Source organism: Ixodes scapularis, unplaced genomic scaffold, assembly GCF_016920785.2.
Source record: "Ixodes scapularis isolate PalLabHiFi unplaced genomic scaffold, ASM1692078v2 PGA_scaffold3__209_contigs__length_174095766, whole genome shotgun sequence".
In the NCBI taxonomy this organism is placed as follows: domain Eukaryota; kingdom Metazoa; phylum Arthropoda; class Arachnida; order Ixodida; family Ixodidae; genus Ixodes; species Ixodes scapularis.
In genome coordinates this window covers 9,110,985-9,134,599 of record NW_024609868.1, presented here as the reverse complement: position 1 = coordinate 9,134,599, position 23,615 = coordinate 9,110,985, and the positions used below count along the sequence as shown (strand labels likewise).

Below are 23,615 nucleotides of genomic sequence, written 5' to 3'. Positions count from 1 at the left end.
TTTGCTTCAGGTCCCCCTTTTACTTAGTTTTCGCTGGAAACATTAACTTAGGGCCATTAACAAGTGTACAAAAGCATTACCTCTGCCAAATGGTCCACTTTTCTCTGTGCCTCGGTCACCTTTGATAGGAGAATGTCAGGATCGTCTGGAACTGCAGTGTGTGTAACAAAACAAGAAAGAAGTAATTAGGTAACATGCAAATTTAAAACACATAAAAAGGGAGAGCAGGGAGAACTCACCAGGATCTTCCTCGCCTCGCAGCAGCTGCTCAAGTGGAACAAATCCTCCAGTGGGCACGAGTCCCCATGGCAGAGGCTGCAAGAAGACAATTGTACGTAATCATGGGGATGGTCAATACCACGCAAAAATAAGACTAATGGTCAAAACTCAAATGGTCAGATACTGTATAAACTCGTGTAAGGGCTGCACTATTTTTTCCCGATTTGAGGGCAAATTTTCAAGCTGCTGCCCATACACGGATAAAAAAAAAAAAATCTGTATCCACATTTCGAAATGAACGTACATGAGCACGCTCGGCTGCACTGGTCTGCTCTGATTGCACAAAAAGGCAGACAAATCACGATGCTTTGACACGAATCGAAGAACAAAAGAAAACCTCCCCAGAGCGTACAGTGGCGTTCAGAAACCTGAGTGCACGCACGAGCCAAGCCCGCTGAATTTCTATTCCTCGCGCTTGCCACGGAAGCTGACATATCCTTTACCTTTTCTCAATGTCTTCCGGCCGCAACATAAACGCATACGACGCTGTGGCCGACCACGATCGAGGTCGGCAGCCATTGTGCCATACGGTGATACGGATGAGTGGAGAGAAAATATCGGGGATGCGGATGAGTGGAGAGCAAATATCGGGGATGCGGAGACGTGCCGCTACGTGCTCGGGCGGTGGCTAGTGCCTCCTAGCGATATATATTCATAGAAACTTTCATGCATTACAGTCGGCGCGCCTCAAAAACAAGGAGGTGCGGCGCACACACAAATAATTTCTCCAATTTTTTTTTTTTTTTGCAATATTTTGTTTTAAATACGGGGGTGCGGGTTTACACGCGATTATACAGTACTGTGGTTGTATCTCATTCATATAAGCAGCTTAAGACACTTTTCAAATTGCTTTGGAACATTAGTTCACTGACCAACAGAGTCCAACTGGAAGCTTGTCGAGCTCTTTTTGAATGACAGTGTAAGAAGAGGATGGTTTATTTGGCATGGTACACCTTATTTGTAATGTGGAGAAAACTGAAAGCATGCAATTATAGATTCCTATATTTCAGTTCAACTTAAAGGGGCCCTGCAATCATATTTAAGCCTCTACCTTTTTTGCGGTTTCCGCGTCTCTTGGGGTTCGGGCATGCCAGCGGGCACGGAGAGAGTAACTAAATATCAGTGCGTCATATTTTAACCGGACGACGCGGAAACCTCATCCACCGACGAGGGCGACCCGCGGTATCGAAAGCGCGCAAAATGTGACGTCTTTGGTCCTGGGCTTACTACTGGTCAGAGCCGCTAAAAGCTTCTTTTTAGTCAAAATACAAAATATAAGTGGCGCGAACTGTTTCAATTATTTATAAAAGTAGTTTGTGTCCAGTATTTTAGATAAAAAAAAGAAACGAATGCAGTTTAGAAAGTACGGAAACAAGAAATGACCCGTCGACATACCCGCCACCAAGTGGTGGAAAAGGCAGAGCATACTAGAAAGGAGTAGTGGGATCAGGCGCCGACACGGAAAGGTCTTGGATGTACGCGGCGGCGCTGCGGTCGTATGGGCAGGAGGATCCGACCGGCTCCGAGCGTTCCGAAGGCCTTCGGCGAGAAGCTCTGTCTTGCGGTTTGGCCATTTCGCGGTATGGCAGCGCAAAGTAGCTCCCATTCTGAACTGATTTTTATCCCGTGCTTGCTGTCGTTTGTGGCAAATGAAGTGTCATGCCGAATTAGTATTTAATCGCGCAGCAAATGCAATGAGAGCCTCTCTGGCTGCCCGCTGCATACAGCCTATCCAGAACACGCTTTAATGGCGCCCTCTCACGCCGTCGACACGGAATGCGGCAGCCGAGAGCACTCGATGAGCTCACTACTTCACCTCTAGTTCACGGTCACTCTCAAGCAACCAAGGACGTCACAAGGGAGGTTATTTTTTGCTTGCTTTTTTAATTTTAATTTGCCTATAAATTTTTAAAAAAAAAAGGGGAATTTCGAGAAAAGAAAAGTTTCACTAAGTTACTACGTTCAGTGCGCTCAGGTTCGGTGCAAATTAAAAATTAGTAAAAAAGTGATTGCAGGGCCCCTTTAAAGTGCATGTAGAACTAGAAATAAAGTGAATGTATTGCTTTAACCTCATCTTGGCTGTTGCACGCACGAGAGAAGCTGCCAGAGCAAAGAGTAATGGTGAACATGTTCACACGACAGATCTTTCTCCGTGGAGAAAACCGAGTACAGGGTGTCCCCCAATAATATTTAGAGGGTTTCTTCCACCGCAAAAAATAAGCTAGGCATCGCCGAATGCTCATTCTCCGCCCGAAGGAAGTGCTAAAGGTCCGAACAACATGCCAAAGTTTCAGTGCGAACCAATATTTTATTCAAAAGTTATAAATGAATTACTGAAAATGTAAATGACAATGGGAAAATTTTCCCATTGAAATTTTCAGAAAATCCCTTGCAACTTTCCAATAAAATATTGGTTCGTGCTGAAACTTTGGCATCTGGTATGGAACTCCAGCGCTACCTTTCGGCGGAGAAGAGCGTTCGGCCACGCATAGTTCATTTTTGCGGTGAAAAAAACACCAAATTTTTTTGGGGGACACCCTGTACATCATAAAGCTGCGAGAGTGAGGAGGCAGTTTAGAAAATTTGAATGAGTATCTGCACAACAAATTCGCATCTAGTTAAACCGGCGGAGTCTTTTTTTTTTTTTTTCGTGAATGTGTTTGTGATCTTCACAGGCTTGTTTAATAAAAGGCAGGGAAAAAAGCGAAGGAAAAAGGCACCCACAGCTTCATGCTGTTGGCCGTAATCTTTCCCTCGAAAGAAAAGAGATCAATTGCACTGAAGGGACGACGGATATTCTGTGGGCCGTTCGCAGATTCTCCGCTGCTAGCTGCGGGCTTGGGGGATTAGCGAAGATACGTGACACGGCACACATGCTCAAGACTTCACGACGTTCAATCCCCACCTCGGACAAAAACTCCGCCGTGCAAATGCACCACAGGCAGATATTGAAGTTTTGGCAAGAGAATAGGTTCAATCTTTAGACATTCAAGGTTACTGCACAAGCAATGCTACAGTGCAGGATAGTTGTGGTACTCGGGGCTTGGGAAAAGCTTATGAGTGCACAAGAATGTGGAGGTTTTGCAAAAAAAAAAAAACAGCGGACCATGCCCCAGTCACACACCACAAATAGGAATAGCCACTTAATTGACAAATTATATGAATCATCCATCAAAAGGTAAAAGGGAAGTATTCACAAAACAGCCTGGGTGGCTTTTAGTGGGTGACACTTTTATGTTCCAAGTCAAATCAAACAAAGTCTCCACTAGTCAGGAGTTGCTAAAAGGAACAGCCTAGCAAACACTACATTTAGTTTCACAGCATAATTTCAAATGGCAAAAGCTATGGTCCCTGTGAGCCAATGAAAGTGGGGGAGCAAGACACATTACAATACACTGCCAAAGTTCAATCTGAGAGTGTTGCCACATGCTCCACTTCAATGCTCTTAATGATTTGTAGCTTTCACCCCTTGCCAAGTTACGCTGAAATGGATTATATGAACAGCCACATTCCCCCAGTCTTAAGAACACATTATCATCAAATTACCAACAAAATAGGTTTTCCTCAGGAAATTATTTGAATTAGTCAATCAAACTAAACATCCTTATATGCAAAAGGATTGGATGCTGACTGACAGCTATTCCTGTGTTTAGCACTTGTTGCTTTGTGGATGCAATGTTCCTATTTTGGGACAAGAAGCTGGCGTGTGGAAAATTAAGAAACTCCTTTAACTTGTCAACTGACCTTTGCAGGAATTGCTGGGACAGGTGAGATGGACTCCGAACCCTGTACAAAAGAAAGCGACCATAAAGAAGTGAAATCACAAGTAGACAAGAGAACAATCAAGCATTAGCTGCAGGTATCCCAAGGCTTGTTATCATAACCACCTCAGTCTGCATTTGTGACATACCTCTCCATCTTGCCTCTCCTGTGTAGTAATGTCGAACGGGACAACGTCATCCTGCTGAACAGTTGGCAATTTTTGCTGAAGTTCTGACATTTCCCTTTTAAGCTCCTCGAAGGCTTCTTGTTGAGACTCCAACGCGGACTGATGCTCCTGCTCCTTCTGTGAAATTTTTTTCTGTAAAAAATGTATATATTTTTTATATTTTTTATAATAGCCTTTAAATAAAGGGCCATTTCAGTCAAAAGTTGACGAGTACTTAATTTTTTGAAAAGTAGAGAAACCACAACATATTGACATTTAGTGCCTTGTTGATTTTACCCCTACTCGGTGCTACTAAAAAATAAAAGTTTTGCACAATATTTACATGCTGCACAAGGTACTAGTTAACACAATCTGGTTGTTGAAGATAAAAAACAATGCTCTTCATGTTTGAATTGTGTAATTTTTAATAAAAAAAAACACAAAAACTTATCTTCAAAGCACATACAATCATCTCAATTCACCACATAAAAAAAAAATTAGTAACAATCGTCAGAACCCAAACTTTTTTAGTGTGCTTCTTGAAGTGAAAACTTGAATGGTAGAGCAAAACAGTGGAATATCACAAATCTGAGCTTCTAAAAACAGAATGGAAAGTTGGGCTAGTTAGTGCAGTGCTACGAAAAGAAAAGCACTAAAGAAGGGCGAGACAAACAAAGAGCAAATATCAATTGAACTTTCAGTTGACAGTAGCGCTTTGCTTGCCTCACCCTTCTTGTCTCGTTCTCTGGCGCTTTTATTATTATTCTAAAAAAATTTTTGTAAAGCTATTTCCCTCACTTCCCTTGCAAGCTTCAAAAACCATAACTGCAACGGCTCAAACTTTATGAAATGGTAAAATTAACACGGGGTCTTTGAGTTCTTAAGTGTGCCCAACTTTGTCTCATAGGCAACTTTGCGTTGGCAAAAGAAAAAGACAAGCACAATTGCACCTATCAGTTAATAGTGATTAAAGCGTACGGCACAAACAGATGGGACAGAAGAGAGAAGATACACAATCGCTGATTGTGTGTCTTCTATTTTCTGCCTCATCTGTTTATGCTGTATATTTTAATCATTGTGCTTTACCAACACACTCAAGCTTCCCTTCTGAACAGTTCGTAGTGCTGATATGTGTTCCAATCATGTGAACATTGAACTTATGCAATAAAACCAACTGTGTTAGAGAACTGCCAACATGTGTAGAGAAGGATGCTGGGTCAGCTGTGCAGCAGTCTTCAATGTATTCAAGGGGTCATTCATTATGAACCTGCTTGGCTTGTTTAGAATTTCTGTTTACTTCAGTTCTCCAACTTTTATCTAAATACAGTTTGTGACAATATACTTCCAGCTCAACCAATGCAGAACGAACATATGAATGAGACCCTTGCTCTAACTCAAGCACAAATCCTGGCTCAATACCAAGAAAAACCTAGTGACAAAAAAAGTAAAACTGAATGTGAAGGGCTGAAACTTAAAATCATCTGAGGATGGCATACCTGAAACTTGGATGACAAAGTTTCATACTGCTGCTCCAGTTGCTTCTCCAGTTCAATGCCCATTTCCAAAGTTTTCTGCTTCAATGCTTCTTCCAACCTGCGAGAGAAAATAAAAGTCACTAAAGTATGGTGATCCGAATTACCGTATTTATGCGATTCTAAGCACTCCCCCCTCTTCCCCCCCCCCCCCCCCCTCAGTTCTCCAGTCACGACGGTAAAAAAAAATTTGCACGATAATGTAAGCACCTCCATTTTTTGCAACCAAGCACTGCTGCACAAGAGCATAGCAAGACTTACAGATTGCCCTATGCTCAGTTTCAACACCGGTGGATAGATGAAAAATAGAAACGGATTTTGCGCTAAGACGTCATACAATGATAAGTCAGAAGCTGCCCCTTGATTGTGAAGAAAAGCTGGTGAAATTTCAACAGTACATGTTGAAGCTGCGAAGGGAGTCTCACTATGCTCTTGGTCAAATTGGCAACGCTGACGAGACTTCGTTGTATATCGATCTGCCAAGGACGTCTACAGTGAATGAGGTCCGTGCCTGGGAAGTTCCCGAACATTTGGCTACAAAAAACATGTCACGGTAATGCTATGCGTTACAGCTGGCGCTCGAAAGCAACCTTCACGTATACCATTCTGAAGCGAAAGAACGAGCCGAAAAATGAAACCATTGTGAAAGTTTAACAGAAAGGCTGGACGACTAGTGACCTCATGCTCGACTGGATTGCAGTTGTTCGGAAGCAACGCCCAGGAGCATCACTCGGCACACCCAAGGGAACAAAGTCGATGCTCGAGCTCGATGCGTTCCGTGGCCACCTCAACCCGGAGGTGAAAAAAAAGCTCAGAGGCTGGAACTGCGATTTGGTAGTTAAACCAGGCGGGATGACGCCGATACTGTAACCACTTGTAACAGCCGTTCAAGATGAACTTGTGGCAGGAGTACGAAGGCTGGATTTGGAATCCCATCCGGAAAAAGACGCCAACAGGAAGGCTGCAGAAAGCCTCTGCATCAACCGTCGCGATGTGGATATCGAACGCATAAAAGAGGGTCTGACCCAAAGTCGTGGTGAACTTGTTAAAAAAACGTTGAATCACCAACCGCTTGGACGGGTTTGAGGACGACGTCGTGTCGGACACAGAGAGCAGCGCGAACGGCAGCTCGAGCAGTGGCAGAGGACTCGCCGTCAAGCACGTCGAGTGACAGCGAGCGAGCGTGATGGATGGCAAGAGGACTGTAACTTGTTTCTGTTTGTTGTAATTCCTGCGTACTATTTACTTTTGCATTGCAGTAACATAAACTCGTATTTCTATTGTAAAATTGGTAAGATTTGGCATTTTTTGAATGTGGGCACCCCCCTACGTGTGCATCACGGGCACGAAAAAAAAGGGATGCTTAGAATCGCGAAATATGGTGTCACTACAAAAAAGATAGAACTGTGTAAATATGGTACTGCTGCAAAACAGCCCTTTTACCTTAGCAGTGCTGCTTCCATTAACATTTTTTGAAATCCGCATCATTAATGGGGGTTGGCATACTACTACTCAAAAACCGCAAGAAAGGTGTAGAAGACTCGGTGTGGGTTAACACTGTCTAATTTCAAAAATAGATCTGAAATTGAACACTGATGTTAAACTCTACGCTGGCTCGTGCGATGCCATACGTTGTTACTTGGCAACTGATGCATGGGTGGTAATAGGAAGCCCAACACACCCGTGAGAGATGCGTTCCAGCCACCATACCTTTGCGATTTCTTTAGACCGCGAAAATAAGTAAACGTTCGGCGCGCGTGAAAAGTGGACTGACGATGCCGACCTGTGTTTCCACTCTCGCTCCCGGGCCTCGAGTTCCGACGCGACGAGCTGGTGGCGCTGTGCGAGCCTGTCGTACTCCTCCTGTGCCGCCTCAGCCTCCGACTGTCCCACCTCCAGCTGCTCCGTGAGGTCCTTGATCCTCAAGCGCAGCTGCTCAATCACCGAGTGCATCTTCTCCTGGGCATCCGAGTCGCCGCCAGATGCGTCGCCGCTAGGGGCGGTGCTTTTCTTTTGCTGTTTCAAGACCGTGTGAACTCGCACCTGCGGGTTAAGTTGACTCGTCTGTTGCACAAGCTCCGCAAGAAGTCATTATTTCCTCGCTTGCAACCGCTTTCAACACTTTTCGTTATTTCCGACCCTTGCTAGTCATTCTAGGTGTTCCCTTTGTGGAAGCCGAAAATAGAAGATCGTTCGGGGCCAAGACGAAAGAGAAACTTTGAGAACCTTTCTACAAGTGTTTTAATCTTTTGTAAAGTGGGAAGGGAAAAGCTTAAAATTAGGGGCACTCAGGAAAGTGTCATAGAAAATTTTACTATTAACAGCTTCACAATGGGAGCGACATCTAGCCAAACACGAGTATACCCTTTCATAACACTTAGGTAAGTGCAACAAAGCTTTTCAACCCCTCCAGCTGCCTGCTTTCAGTGCGAATGACACTGTAGTATTAGTTTATTTTTTTCTTTTCGATTACACCTTGCAGTGCTTTTCTTCAAAAGCTAAATGCCTGAAAATAAGCAGTAATGGGGCAACGCTTTGCCACCTTCCTTAGTCTTTTAGACGAATTGCAACCAGCAATTCCTAACTTCCTTGCAACAGTCTGGAACTACATGGCTATCTTCAAAGAGCCCATATTATAAAAATGAAACAAAACACACACACAAAAAAAGAATGGCAGTAAAACAAACTCAACAGGCCTATAGTGGAAATAAAATGCTCATCTGCAAATGGTCTGCTGTACTTGTCTTACATAAAAACTAGGCAAGGGAAATTACATTTTGGGCTTTGTTTTATAATATTGGTTGCCTTTTCCCACATATTTACATTGTTCAAACACAAGTCAACAAATTTAGTAGTTTTACTTTAATTCAATACACTACTATTCATCTTAATTGTCCTTTGTCCTCTAATCTTGTGGATTCTCTGCAGTGGCATACCCTGGGTGTGGCACCACATGAGCGCATGAGTGGGGGCCGAGTAGCCAAGGAGGATTCCCTGAGCACGGCGTAGGACTAAGGAGACTTTGCGACTGCACTCAGTTGAGTATAAAAAGAGAAGAAACTGTGCAAATCGACTGCAAGACGTTGTAGGCCAATTCGATTCAGTGAAATCAAGAAAAGCTTAGAAGCTTTGTCTTGGTTTTTATGCAGGGCCATGATGTATTCATTTCTGTATTATATTTGTTCCGAAAATAGTCGAAGGTGGCAAATAAAATGTCGGAAACCTAAAGAGCACTTTTGGGCTGCCGCTATGTCAGTAGGTTTTTCTAAGCGCCTTTACAATGTATCAAACTGTTAATGTACCCACTTTTTTTTTTTTTGCGTGGTTCAAGGTTATTTGGAACTAAATCATTTTCTAAAAGTCGAGTACTTTTTGGCTTTTGCCACAAAATATGGGCATTAGGCAAGGATTATGAGGTGGTTTGACAGAAGCTTATTTTGTTTGGTAGCTTTTGTTATGCGAGTGTTCAATACAATGCACGCAATGAAATGAACAAGCTGTAGCCTGCGACACAGCAGTACACTTTGTGAAAACTGGGGTTTTTGCACAAATCATTACCATTATCATCAGGGGTGCAAATAAAATCTACTTGCAGTGGGTGCCATCACCCCAAGGTACGCCACTGATTATCTGCGTATGAAGCACGGCAGCTGATATGCATGAACTGCGAAGTCATAACTACTGTAGCTCTAAACATCACTACAGCACTCTGGTTTTTGTACTCGTAGCTCTGCCTGCCAATATGGCATACAAAGTCACGTTTCCCAAAACGAGTTTCAATGAACACAACAAACCTTGTAGTTGTCGAACTCTGCCTTGGTGGTTTCTAGTTCGCTCTGTGTTGTTGCAAGTACTTCCTTGAGGGACGCTATTTTTGACTCCAGGGTCTTGGTAGCCCTTTGGTGGTTCTCCCTTGAGGAGCGAAGGCTCGCTTCTAGGCTCTGGCACTTTCTTGAAAGCTCAGCAAAGCTCAACTGGAAAAGGTTCAAAGGACGTGCTTATAACCTTCCAAATTTAAGGGTAGGCAGGCAGACAAACTCCATATACTGCAAATGGTGAATATGTCCAACCTAAGTTTTCTGCAATCTTTGTATTTGCCAGAAAGTGTTAAAGGGACACTGACACCCCCCCAAAATTTTTTTTTATTTTTTGCCAGGCGTTTCATTATGGTGTCGGAGGACTACCCAATTAATATTTTGCAACAGAGTAGCGTATTTTTTTCATAAAGCCAAAAGACGCAACTGCTCGAAACCGAAACCGAAACCCGACGGAGGTCGGAGAAGTGGAGAGAAGAGAGTGAGTGGCGGAAGTCACGTGGCTACACCTGACCGTGCGGTTTTTTTTATTTATTTTTTTTATCTCCTCTCCGGTAGCAGACGACACGACATCCGGCGTGCGATGCGGCGTGCGATGCGGCGTGCGGGAACTGCTCGCCGTGCGTTTCTTTTGCAGTTATGTTTGTTCCGCTCGTTGTTCTGTACTCCAAGAAGAGTTGTTTTGTACATTGAGGAGTTGGAGATGAGTAGTGAGTGCCCGTGGTGAATTTCCATGATCGGCTCCGAAAAGAATACACCCAAGATGTTGCGTGAAGAGCTGGCTCACATGTCCTGCATCCGAAAAAAAGTGGCATTGTGCGACAGAGTTTCCGAAAAATCAACGGGATCGGGACCAATGGCTGGCTGCAATTCCTGTAGAACATATACGGGCACCTCGGAAAGCGGACGCTACCTGATTTATATGCTCCTTGCATTTTGTGGAAAGTGATTACATTGAGTTCGCAGGTGTCAAAACGGAAATCCCATACCATTTAATTCAGCGAAGTATCGTCCACAACATTTGTTTGTTATCTTTTTGTTTGTTTCTTCAGTGATGATTGTAAAAAAAAAAAGAAAAAGATATGTAAACATCGGAAAATGTTTGAAAATAAAAATAAAGTTACACGGGGGATCGAACCCGGTCCTACCGCGTTTGAACTGGACGTCTTTCCCACTGAGCTACTGGACATCTCTTTTGTAGTGGATCTCTTTCCTTCATAATAATTCAGCCGGTAAACTGTAAGTTGGAAAGTTTGCTGTCGATTTTTCTCTAGCAAAAGCACTCCCGGGTCAAAGTCGGGAAGCACCACGCTTTGGGGACATTCGCACCTAGTGAAGAAATCGTACGCGTGCATATTCAACTTGAAGTAGACACGCCGTGCTTGACGTTTGTGCGAGCGATGTCTTCAGCCACGAGAAGGGAGCGACGGCTCGGCGACGTCTTCGCACAAATCGGCTTGGTGGCCGGGCGTGTCGTACGGGATGAATACCAATTCTTTTGATCAGTCCCAAATTTCTCTTTTAAAGGCAGAAAAAATTCGCCGGTACCGCGAACGACAGTTTTGAAATAGAGGTCCCACGCCCGCCGTCCGCTGCCATCGCCGTCCCCGCGAGTCCCACGATACGCGAAACGACGAACGCACAGAATGCTTCCGGTTGTCTGTGGAACTTCTTTTTTCAATCAACGTATTTACAGCTTTTTAGAAGCCACAAAAAATGGGTTTCATATTTTTTTCTATTTTTAATATTGAGTGTGTGCCTTCAGTGACCCACGACTTTGATTAAATTTGGTGGTCGCATCGATACCTTAGAAAACGGCCCGTGACCGTGGAAAACAGAGTGAGCGAGACTCGAACCGGCCAGTTCTTGATCGGCAGTTTTCGGGCGGAAAGAAACCGAATTTCAAGCCGCAAATTCTGTTCTGGGTAGTTGAGCTCTCATATGTCACGTACAACTAAAAACCTCGGCGAGCATAAATACCCTGTCAGTGTCCCTTTAAGTACACACTATAAATGACTATATTATGCAGATATCCGATAGTTGCAAATTTTGTAAATAGAAAATGGCTGATTGAGAGTTATCACGCAGATTCCTCGGTCACGCATGGCATGAAGCCAAAAAAACCCCAGATTATAAAATTTTTATTTCAGAAAATATTCTAAGACATCAAACTAAAATAGTTCGATAGTTCGGCTAATAATCAACAAAGTTCACCCAGCGGCACATTCGCTTTGCGCATGGCACAACAATCACTGTTCTGATGTTGCGCAAAAGAGTGGATGCCGTCATGTGAATTATGTTGCTCTTTCACAGCATATTCAATCCATAGAGTCCAACTGTGCATGGACATCAAACGTGGCAACTAGGCCCCCCCCCCCCCCCCCCCCAAAAAAAAAATAACACAAAGCTTGGACAAGTTACTCTACAACACAAATGCGCAGCATGAAACATGCCAGGCGTGTCCCTAACAAAGGCGACAGATTTGGGCGTTTTGTATTTGGACCAGTGGTCACTGCATACGACAGACAAATTTGTAGCCATAGTGGCTACACATATTTTCATAAAAGGTTTAAACTTTAAATACATTTCATATGTTACAGCGAGTCAGGTCCCTCAAAACTGCAAGACGAGGTTTAGATTCGTGAACATTACAAAACATTTGGGAGAGTCGGCAGATATGCGTAGTTGGGAGTACGAGAAAAGGCAACAGACAGTGTGAAAGAAGATGCATGTACTTGGCCCCAGATCACTGAAACATGCAGATAAAAGGAGGCAGAGACTGCAAATAAGAAAAGAATTAGGCTCAGTCACGCACCAAAGAAAAGCGGTAAGCAAGAACCTAGAAGAGACATTCAGTGCAAGCACTGCAAATATTAGTCTGACAGAGAAATTGTAAACCTATTAAACGTTAAACAAGCGATTCATGCGAAACAATAAATGCAAGACCTAGTGAAAGCAACAGAGGAGAATAGAACAAAGCTCCAAAAATGCAACTGTGTTATTTCATTTAGGATGGAGGAAAAATATTGAAAATATGAAGTAACTCACGCAGAATGTGAAAACAATGTGAAAGCTATTTAAAGGGATAATCCGGCTATTTTTGCATGGTCGCTGATTAGCCTCAAAATTTGTTCGACACACCCGTAGGCATGGCTGTACCAGTTCCCCAAGTGTTAATTGTGTGAAAAGAAAAACATTTCGCAAAGTTATTGAATTTTCTAATTTCGTTTTCATCGTCTTTCTCGAACCAGGAGTCCCTACTGGCAACATTGAAGTGCGACGACAGAAATGGTACAAAGTGGGCTGTAAGCCATGTTTCCAACTGATTCCAAGACGTTTGATGGTGGGAAAAGAATACTTCGTAGCTGAATCACTGAGAAGCATGCGAAAAACACTCGACACACTCTGTTTAAGACTACCTGCGCCGCGTGGGCTAGCGCACACCAGCTCGGAGCACGTGGAGCGAAAGCTCGCGCTGCAGAACCCAGGGATCCTGGGTTCAATCCCCACCCCTGTCCGTTTCGATCTGGATGAGCATCGTACACGCTAGTGGTTGTACTGCACTGGCTAAATTGCTCATCTACAGCTGGGAGACTCGTCGCCCGTTGGGGCAGACCGAGTTCTAGGCTGTATAAACATCCACGCAACACAATTTCTTTTTTAAGACTACTACCTGCGCGACCTGAAAGTCTGTACCATTTGTGACGTCACACCACTGGAGAAAACACGGAAATTTTAATCTTGGTTTCGACATCATCTTCGTTTATGGATTTCTCAATTGCTATTTTGAATTTCGAGAAAAAAAAATAGCACACCGTGAAGACTAAAGTCCGGGTAGTCAGAAAGGGCAATTTTTCGGGGTAGCTCAGAAAACGGCCAGAGTACCCCTTTAAAAGTCATTATAAGTGAGTTTAATAAGTGCATGACAAAGGAGAAACGTTCAAGACGCAACAACCATGCCGAGGAGAAAACAAGGCCTACACAGAAAGAATTATCAAGAACAGAGGATCTCAAAATGCTCCAGTCGGGACGCCATAACTGGATCCATCTTGAGGTGAATACATATACATGAATTTTGACAGGCTAACCCCTGATTACAATATGCGAATGCACTCAGTGTGGCTTTACTGCCATCACTCCAGTCAATACGTGGTCAATATGATCACGAGTCCACAGAGCTAACCTTATATACTAGCCAAGGTACGATACAGCAAGCTGCTGCCTGGTTTAAAAATTCCAGATTTTGCAGCCATTCAATTACTATCACAACGGTTACCAGACAACTTTCTTTATATTGAATAAAATGGGATGACATCGGCCAAAAAGAGTACCTACTACATGCTCTTCTGTTGAGCGGAAAGAAAATTATGTGAACTGAATGAGACACTTCTCTTGAGAGAATGGAAATACAGCAAGGTGCAGTATGAGTTTTCTCAAACTGCTTGTTCTAATTTAGAAGACTAGTATAATAGATGTATATAAAAATAGTTCCCTTCTTTAAAGCGCAACTTTGATTCATAGTTTCGATTTTGGGATTACGACTCTTTTTAGCGCAGTCAGTGTGCCTGAATTACAAGGTGTAATTTTTTTTTCAGTGTTGTGCATAGTTTTAAAGATATTGATGCTTTAAGGTTTTGTATGGGGTACAATCGACAAAACCGAAACTAGCCGCTCGAAGCGACGACAACACTGGAAATCAGCTGCTAGGTGGACGTGACGTCATGGTCGTTCTCGTCCCTGCATTGTTCTCATGTAACGAGTAAGCTGTCCAAGTGGCACCTACCTCTGTTGAGCTAGCTGTTCTTGGATACGTTGCCGGTAACTAGTTATCTTTTCAGTAACTTTTAACTGTAACTCATTACTGCTTAGTGAAAAGAACTTCGAACTGTAACAAAGTCACTATTTTTGGAAGTAACTGTAAAAAATAACGTCGTTACAGTTACTTCTCAGATTTTTGTGCAAAAATATTGCAAACACGCCCACCAAATCGTCTCGCAACTCGTGAGAGTCCCAAGTCCTGGTACTGGAAGGGCACGGCAAAAACTGCTGCAGAAAACGTCTGGGGCAGGAGGGGAAAAAATAAAAATGTAAAGAAACTAAATTTTGGGTGACCCTGCTTGGCCAAGCTCGTACCACCAACTGGGAGGATGGGGACGTTTGTGTCTGCACCAGCCATATAAGGTACATCGCCCATAGCGCATACAGATGTAACAAAGTGCGGCATATATAAAGCGTTTTCTTTTCTTCATCAGGCGGAAGGAGCGAGTTTTTTTTGCCGAAGACAGCTTATGGCGATTGTCGCCCCGAACGCCCGCAGGCTTACGGCACAACCGATTTTCCGAACCTCGTCTTCTTCCCGCAAAGCGTAAATTTCCTTCACCTCTCATTTAAATCGTCCGAATTCCAGATGCACTCTTGCAGGGTGTCAACTTCAAGCCCATTTTCTCTCCTTTTCTTTTTTTAACAACCCAATTACCGGCCTCGCTGCCCGTCCCCCACTTCTTGTCCTTCCTCGGGTCCAGTCACTTGAGAAAGAGTGTTCGCTCGAAACATCTGTGTCGTCCTGCTTGTCTTTGTGTTTTCTCGAAATTGAAAGACTGCCTTTAGTCGAGCCCAGGGGCATATGGCATCAGATGATTTATAGATATTCACGTCGTGGGCTTTCCGGGTGGTTTCTTCTATTTCGGGTGGCGAGTTTGAGGAGCAAAAGCATGTTCGATCTGGTTAGGAAGTGGCAGAGAAAAGATTGTAACAGCCGTTTGGAATTGTAAACGCAGTGGTTGTCTGTACCTCAATCAGTGCTTACTTTGTCGGAGGAATGTTGCCACAACATTTCTCTCCAAGTGTTTCATGAAAGATTGCGTGCGCACAGTAGGATACGATTCGACCGACGAGTGGACTGGAGTGGCATAAGAAAACATCCACAAAGCTGATGGCAAGGTATGACTTATATTATTGTTGACTTCACATTTGCACGATTTTTTTGCTTCCGTCCGATTACACCTCATCAAAGAAATTCAAAATTAAAATTGGCTGATTGTGGACTGGCACCCTGATTGGATATATACAAGATCCAGATGCCTGCTGTTGTGTTTGTGTATACCTTATGGTGGTCGCACTCATTTCAAAGTTCTTAATAAACCAGGGATCTAGCTCCTATGTTAAAAATTAGAAAAACTAAAGTCACCTTTAATGTGCCAAAGAAGAGACTCTAAATTTTTTATCATATTGTGAATTTACTTGGATACTGCCTTAAATTATGATCTTGTTCAAGGAGCCATTCATGGTAAAAATCAAAATAGGAAGAACCGAACATGCTAATATTGATTATTAAGAAAATATTAGTTTCTTCAAATAATCAGATTCACTACTGTGAACAACACAATGTCTTATAAAAAATCTAAGCTAATTTAAAGGCATATAAAAGAACGTTCCTTTTTAATGTTTTCTTATGTTTCTTTGCAAAGTCTTTGCAAAGTAACGAAGAAAGTAACGGCATTGCTTTAGCAAAGTAACTGTAACAAGTTACCTTTCATGTAACAGGGTTACTTTGTGCCTGAGTAACTGTTACATTTTGGCAGTAACGTGTCCATGACTGCAGCTGGGCCAGTCCTTCTGACACCATGATGCACGCATTGAGTTGCTCGCTAAAACGAGCCTTGGAATCCTCAGAGGCAAATAAACAAAAGGCTATACTGAAGCTACACGGGCTACAGATAAAAGCAATGGCTAAACACGCCAATCACCAGCCGAAGTAGCGGCGGTAGCAGCTCAAAGAAGCGCACTTTACACCGCTCGACCGTGCAACGGGACTGAGGGAGAAAATTAGAACGACCATGATGTCACGACCCAATGCTGCTTTAGCTATCAGTAACCCGCTGACGGCCCGCTAAGGAGCAGCAGTTTGCAACGACTCGCATTTGTATTACCGGCATTAGTTGGGAATGCGGCATCCCCTTAACGTAACATTTTGGCTGGGGTTGTATTTTGTGTCACTAAAGCGATCCCGGTAATTTATTTCCTTTTAAGTTTTGGCCAGAGTTTCCCTTTAAGTGATCACAACAGTTTTCACGAATTCTGATACATACATTAGGAACAAGAGCCAGCGAGAGAGGGAGCTCACCTTTGTCTCTTCCTCCCGCAGCTGGATGGCCCTGATTTCTGATTCGAGCCTCACCTCGGCGCGCACCAGTTCTTCCTCGTGCCTACGACTCTGGGCCAGTTCCTCCTTGAGGTTGGCCACTGTATCCTTGAAGGCCAGCAGCCGCTCGTCGTCAGACTTCTTCTGGCTTTCCAGGTATCCTGAACAACGAAAGCAAGTTGCGGCCTGTTTTGAACATTCTTGACAAGATTCTTTTACATAGAATATGTTTGGGGTCGTTCAATGTCCACTAAATGGACCCTTTCAAAGGTTTGTGCCATCGCCTGTCCGCCGTTGCTTGTTCAAATACTCTGAGCACGTATTAATCACGAGGGCAGCGTCAATGTCCGGCAAGGATTTGGATCCAATTACACGCTTCGTGTCCAAACAATAGCGACCGCCAAAGTAGCTTGATGGACTTTCGAGAAGGGTCTATTTGGTGGGCAATGTCTTGTCCCGCAAAATTTAGCTTAAAAATTTTAATGCAAAAGCATTAACTGCCCCATGGAGCGAGCCGACGTCATGAGCCGCGCCAAATGGCAGATAAAATCTCGAAGCTGTAATCCAAGGCATTCCAGCTTTGAAACCACGCAAAAAGCCACGCAAAACGGCAGTGAAACGAAGCCGAGGCGCGTCAACTGTCAGTTTGAATTAGCGCCACCCTATGGCGCTGCGTGCCCGTGCTGCTGGCAAAAGGAACGGCTGGCCACTCTCCGCCCAAGCGCGCCAGCTGATTCCTGCATTTCGTCGATTTCGTGCTGCCAGCACGGCTGATGTCAGCGAGGTGCGGCAACTTCACGAGGACATGCGCAAGAATGATGTTCATGCTTTCGCATTCACAACTCATAAGAAGTGTTTAGGCATACCTCGAGTCTTTTTGTACCAAATTTAGTGCCAAACATACATTTTGTCGTTGCACTTTCGCACATCGCTGGAAACCAGCAGTGCAAGCATAATCTATGTTAAAAAGGAATTGTCAGTTTTTCAGTTTTTCACACTAGCACACATCCAGTCTGTTAGACTGCTGGCTATAATTTGTTGAAACATAACGATTGCAGGCTAAAAAAAACAATGCTCTGCTCAATGCCCAATGTGGCAAGGCACACATTGGACTCCAGGCAGAGATTTATTTTGTGGGCCCCAGTCTCGAAAAAAAAGGGTGCTGACAAAATGTTCTCCCTTTCCATGATGTCTAAAAATTAATGCGCTCCTATAGAGTGCCCTGGAATTCAGGTGCAGAGCCACTTCTTCAGTTCTTATGTTGCAAAAGACCAGCTGTGGTCAAAAATAAAAGTTTTTGCCTAGATAGTCCGGACTCAGTGCATAGTCCGCGCTTACTGGTGCCCAATCCGAACGTAAAAATTATAGTACACAGCAAACTTTGACAAATGCCTGTTTTCTTAGTTCACCAAAGAAGCTTGTATCATACATAAATCAACATGAATATACACTGTTATTCATGAAATCCTTCACGTCTTATCACTGTAAACAATCTAGAAAAAAAAAATCCTTGTATAGTCCAGACCTGTAGACAGTCCACACCAGGTAAAAGTTTAGCCTTTAAACATGTATAGTCTGCGCTGCATACTGTAGTCCGGAAAGTATGGTATATAGCAGGGGTGGTCAGGCTGACCCAGCCTGAGAGCCGCAAACAAAACCGCGAAACTTCCAAGAGCCGCAAGGGGGGTCAAACTTTTGTCCAGAGCAATAAACGAAATTTAAACTACTTTCAATCTATCCGAGTCAAAAGCAGTCAAACTGCACGTATAAGATAGCTGTAGCACAAGACTAACAAACTGCAACCTATCTTTCCATTTAAAACGCGTTCCATTTCCCCTTTTGGGGAAGTGCTCGTGTGGCCGGGAGGAAGGCGGGGAAGTGTGTGTGTGTGTGTGGGGGGGGGGGGGGGGGGGGGGGGTTAGGGGAGGGAGCCGCGAGCCGCATTATAATACGCGAAGAGCCGCTTGCGGCTCGCGAGCCGCAGCCTGGCCACCCCTGGTATAAAGCGTGATGAAAAGATGTTTTGTTTGCTTTAGACCTATTTACAGGGCTTGACTAAATACCAAGGCTTTTGAAAGATTGCTTACCTGGAACCTCAATGTGAGGAAATTCACCATATGAACAAAGGCACCAAACCCTCAGTATGCCCTCGTTGTATAGGGATTGTGCTCTATTAGAACACATTTTAGTACATTTTTGTAAAAAACTAAGCTCTTCTCCAAATCTAAAGCTATTTCTGCTGACAAAGCCCACAACACAGTTCATCTTTGAGGTTTACGACAAGGTTAAAACAATGTGCGTCCCATGTAGCCCAACCCCACCAAATACTACTCATAAGCTTCCTTGTAAAGCAGAGCGGCAATCGTGCCTCATTACATACTTGAGTCCTCTCAACAACATGCCTGTTTGTTAGGTTCACATAAATACGGTAATCTCTGCAAAGGGCATTCTAACACTAGCTAACAAATGCATACCAAAAAAAGAACAAGTCATGTTTGGCATAAATATTCACCCTACCTGTGTGCTCAACGAGATCGCTGATCTTGGTCTGGTATGTCAAGGCTTCTTTTCTTGAATTGTCCAATTCTTCATTCTTTTCCTTCAGGAGGTTGTTTAGTTCTGCCACAGTGCGCTCATAATCTGCAATCTCCAAGTCTAGGAGAGAGTGCATCTTGGATTCCTGCGAGACAGAAGAAATACTTCACACACAACACTGGAACTCCCCAGAACCTCCAATGGAGTAACTTATTGTGCCAATAAGTTAACTGGACTAACAGATGTGTAAACTAGTACAGTATATCAAGAAGAAATGGTTACAAGCCATATCAACAACCAGAACCCATTAAAAGGAATGATTCCTGTCTCCACCGAAAGCGGCCATGAGGCAGACAAGTCTTATAAACATAGTACTGTTTAGACGGCAAAATGTAAGCAAAACTCCCAAAATTAAATTAAAATCTCGACCTGGAATTCATGAATGTCACATTAATGGGGGCTGAGCATATAACACTACTATTTCAACTGCATGCTTCTATGATTTCACTGACCTTACACAGCTTATAGCCTATGTCTCTTTTTATCAGAAAGTATTTTTTTTTAACATCTGGATTTAGAACCATTTAAAAAAATTCAACAGAAGCCTTTACTACCTGTGACAGCAAGCGAAGCTAGGAGCTACTAGGAGCTAACTTCAGTTTTGTTGTACAAGGTCGAGTTTTTGTATATGTGACTTACTGTTTACTTTCATACATGACTTACTCCAAAGCACTACTAGATAGTGCCAAATTAGTTGGGACTAAACAGTAGCAAGGGTCAGCTAAATATTTTAATTCCTGTAAGATCATTCACGAATCTCTCATGAGTGAACACCTTGTAAATCACGTATACCCCAAACAATTATAATATAATTAGCGGTGCATCCGAAGCGCACGTCGGGGCCCAAGGAAAACAAAGACGATGCGTGTACGGACAGCAGATGACGCTTCTAATCTGGTCTGGATGCCGTGACCATGGATGTTATCATATAAATTAAAAACGTAATGTTTGGCGTCAGAAGTGAAATTCTCGGTATGGCCCCAAGAAATTTAACCACCATTAATTTCTTGGCCTGTAGGAACTAAGAAATTGCACCACTGGCAAGGAAGTTCTCTTAGCATTGCCAGTACCAGCGTCTGTCTCATGAAGTGGCATGGTTGTAACTGGACTACAATACAATAGACCACCTTTCTTTTCCATGCTCCGCTGCAAGCACTCTACCTACATTAGTGCATGGCCACATCAGTGTCCTTGGAGCTCAGGCCACCAAAACACGTAAGTGCGCGCAAGGCATAAATGCTTCTCGAACCGTCATTGTAACTGCTTAGCGGTCGAGAGCAGGGCCCATATTCTCAAAAAACGTTCATAATCTCTCTTGAATACGGCAATGCCGGCGCATTTTATTGTAGGTGTTAACTGCTCAAATTGCATGAGTGTGCTGCAAACTTTGGCACCGATAGCATACTCTGTGCCGGCATAATATTCGCCTTCCGACGTATCACTACGGACGACAACAAGATGACTGCCCGACTCCCTGCCATCAAGATTTTGCACATCAATCTTCACAAAGTGCTAAAAGGCAGGACTTTAGTGTTGAAGATGAACTGCGGAGTTGGCCTGGACTTTGTGAGCGCACACAGGTGAGCATGAGCTTCCACGTCAGCTTTCCCTATGCCACAAGGGCACATGACACAACAAATGTGCAAAAAAACCAAATGCGGACAGACTGTTGAACGCTAAAGCTATCTGTTAGGGTCGTGCAGAAACAATGCTCATACAAAAAAAAAGGCATGTTCCTTAAAAAAGACAAAAAAAAACCTAATAGGCAATAGTGCAGCAGTGAGCATGAGGCACAAGCAGACAGCGTGTCCCACTTCTAATCTGGTCTGGATGCCACGACCATGTATGCCATCCTGTAAATTAAAAAACTTAACTATATGTATTAACTGTACAATATTAATATTTTTTCAATGCACAGATCATGCACAGGACAGTTTCTTTACATCACAACAAATATAAAAATTTAACCACGGCCGGCTTCTTTGACGCAATTACTTCTGTCAAGAGATAGTGTTTGTGATTACCATGTAGCACACTACAAAAAACAAATGTTCCTACGTACCCACACCTGCTAAGGCCCACATGCCTAAGCAACAGTACCTTCGAAATAAATAAGCGATGTCTCTATGTACATGCGTTTGATGATGCAATACGCAGCCCAGGAGGCTGTAGTGCACGAGCTGTAAAGATCTTCTAAACCACCCACGACGGGAAAACCATGAGAGGGCTTGACGGTACCTTCTGCATCCTGTCAAGCTGGTGGGCAGTATTAGCGTGCTGCTCTCTCTCTGCCCCCAACTGTCTCTTCAGTTCATCCATTTGTTCTTCCAGGGCCTTCATGTGTGACTGCAGTCTATCCTCCTGCCCTTTGGCCGTGCACAGCTGAGCCTCCAGAGTGATTATTTTAGCCTCAAAGTCTGCCTTGCACTGTTCCCATGCCTAAGCAAGTACAGAGATTGGGTTAGTCTGTGGCCCCAGTCCCATATAGAGGAGCATTAAGCTTGACTCATGTGAAAATTAAGCTAATTTAAAAAAAAAAAAAAAAAGATGAAAATTAAACCCCAATTTTTAATTTTTCCGCACCCTGTTTCTGAAGAAACATTAGGTACCATTGGCACGGAATATGAAACATGTAACATTGGAATGCATGGCCTTCGGTACATGCTGCACTATCTGGAGGTTGATGGAACTGCAGATAAGGGGGCTCCGAGGGTGTGCACATCAGAGAAAGTGAACACTCTTGCAGCCCTCTCTCCACTCCGCAGTTTTATCAGCCTCCAGGTAGTGCAGCATATAGTATCAAAGGCTACGCGTTCGAGCATTCACGTCTCATTATGTGCTGATCGTACCTTGTAAAATGAAAAAAGAGAGAGAGAGGTAGCGGGTTTATGTCAGTATCAACTAACAGCTTATTTTGTTATCAGGATGACACCATTTTAATGCACACACCTACATTGGTGATGCATTGCTTTCAAACCACTTTACTTTTAGAGTTCAAGCATCTCATGATGAGCACTTTGCCCTAAACGAATAATAACATTTTAAAAATAAAATGTTTTGTTCAACAAATGCTTGCAAACACCTCAACCTAGAAGCCAACTAAAGCTGCATTTTGACTTCTCTTTACACATACAGAAACTGTGGCCAATTAAATTCTTGCAAGCATATTCAAGCAAGCGCAGAAAAACTTGTCAAGACAAGACAATTAACACAACCATGCATCATTCTGCCCAATGCAACAAACTCAAATACTAAACTACAAAAAAAAAATATTTCCTGCAATTGGAATGCAAGGATATGAGTCAAGCATCATCAAGGAGGATGGCGGGAAAGAATCGAGTTGCATATGTAGCTTACTTTTAATTCTGCACTCATAACGTCGTTGGCCTGTTTCACTTTGTCCCTCTCGGCAGCGACGCTGGTCATTTCCATTTTTGCCAGGGCCAAATCATTGACCACTGAGGCTACTTTCGTCTCCCACTCTTTGCACAGGGACCTAGTTGCCTCATTCTGGTCTTGCAGTTTGTCGTACTCGCTTTGCAGACTCTTAAGAATGAAAGAGATGTTTTAGGAGGCATTTAGTTGAGCTTACAGCACCAAAGGTATGACCATCATTAAAGATTAAACCCTCTTCTGTGCTGAAGATATCACAAAACTTATTTTGACATGCAACAACTCATTTTCATAAAACAAAGTATAAAAATGTATCCCAAAAGAACAAGATTAAACTGAAAAACTACCCCGTGTAAAATAGGCTAGCCAATAAGCATAATGAGCTCTGTTAAGATGAAGATGAGGCCAAGCACAAGAAAGACGGTCTGATATGTGCTAGCAGCCAAACATTATATTGCTGAAAACGTATCATTCAGCAGCAGCAGTACTTTTGAAAATTTGTACAAAGGCCACTGGGATGCTGATTAAAGAATGGCACAAATATGGCTGTGCATATTAAATAAAAATAAGGTTATTTCATGAAGCAAGGGCATTAACGGTATTTCGCAATACAAAAATAAACCTGTAGCCTTGTTAGTAACGGCACATGCCACATGCAGTGTAACTTCGTAGCAAAAGCAGTGATTCCTTCCGGTGACATGCATTTGGAAAAGCAATGTCCTGGAGTGCTACAGAATGACAGCCAATGCTTTGCAAAAATCCTGGTCTAGAGAAAGCTACTAAAATATGCTGAAAATCCACCTCCATTATGTATACCGTAAAATGCCGCGGAAGCGCCCACTTCGTGCAAACATCCACTATTGACATTTCCCAAACTTGGGAATTCTGCAAGCTATACACTGAGCGCCCGATTTAACCGGACAAGCGCCCAC

At 43.3% G+C, this 23,615-nt stretch overlaps 1 protein-coding gene across 3 annotated transcripts in view; it reads right to left on the bottom strand.

Moving 5' to 3' along the window:
• The window catches only part of LOC115309509 (GRIP and coiled-coil domain-containing protein 2), a 47,174-nt gene that overhangs the window by 5,292 nt on the left and 18,267 nt on the right, over positions 1-23,615 (bottom strand). Inside the window, exons 8-18 of one of the 3 annotated variants that reach the window (XM_029967757.4) lie at positions 22,648-22,836; positions 21,529-21,729; positions 19,213-19,375; positions 16,678-16,856; positions 9,534-9,713; positions 7,523-7,782; positions 5,704-5,800; positions 4,190-4,360; positions 4,024-4,065; positions 240-315; positions 81-151 (exon numbers count right to left, since the gene is read on the bottom strand). In XM_029967757.4, the coding sequence (XP_029823617.3) occupies positions 81-151; positions 240-315; positions 4,024-4,065; positions 4,190-4,360; positions 5,704-5,800; positions 7,523-7,782; positions 9,534-9,713; positions 16,678-16,856; positions 19,213-19,375; positions 21,529-21,729; positions 22,648-22,836 (1,629 nt within the window). Of the gene's footprint in view, positions 1-80; positions 152-239; positions 316-3,976; positions 4,066-4,189; positions 4,361-5,703; positions 5,801-7,522; positions 7,783-9,533; positions 9,714-16,677; positions 16,857-19,212; positions 19,376-21,528; positions 21,730-22,647; positions 22,837-23,615 lie in introns of those variants that run through there. The other 2 variants (XM_042292238.1, XM_042292239.1) reach the window with 2 other exon arrangements.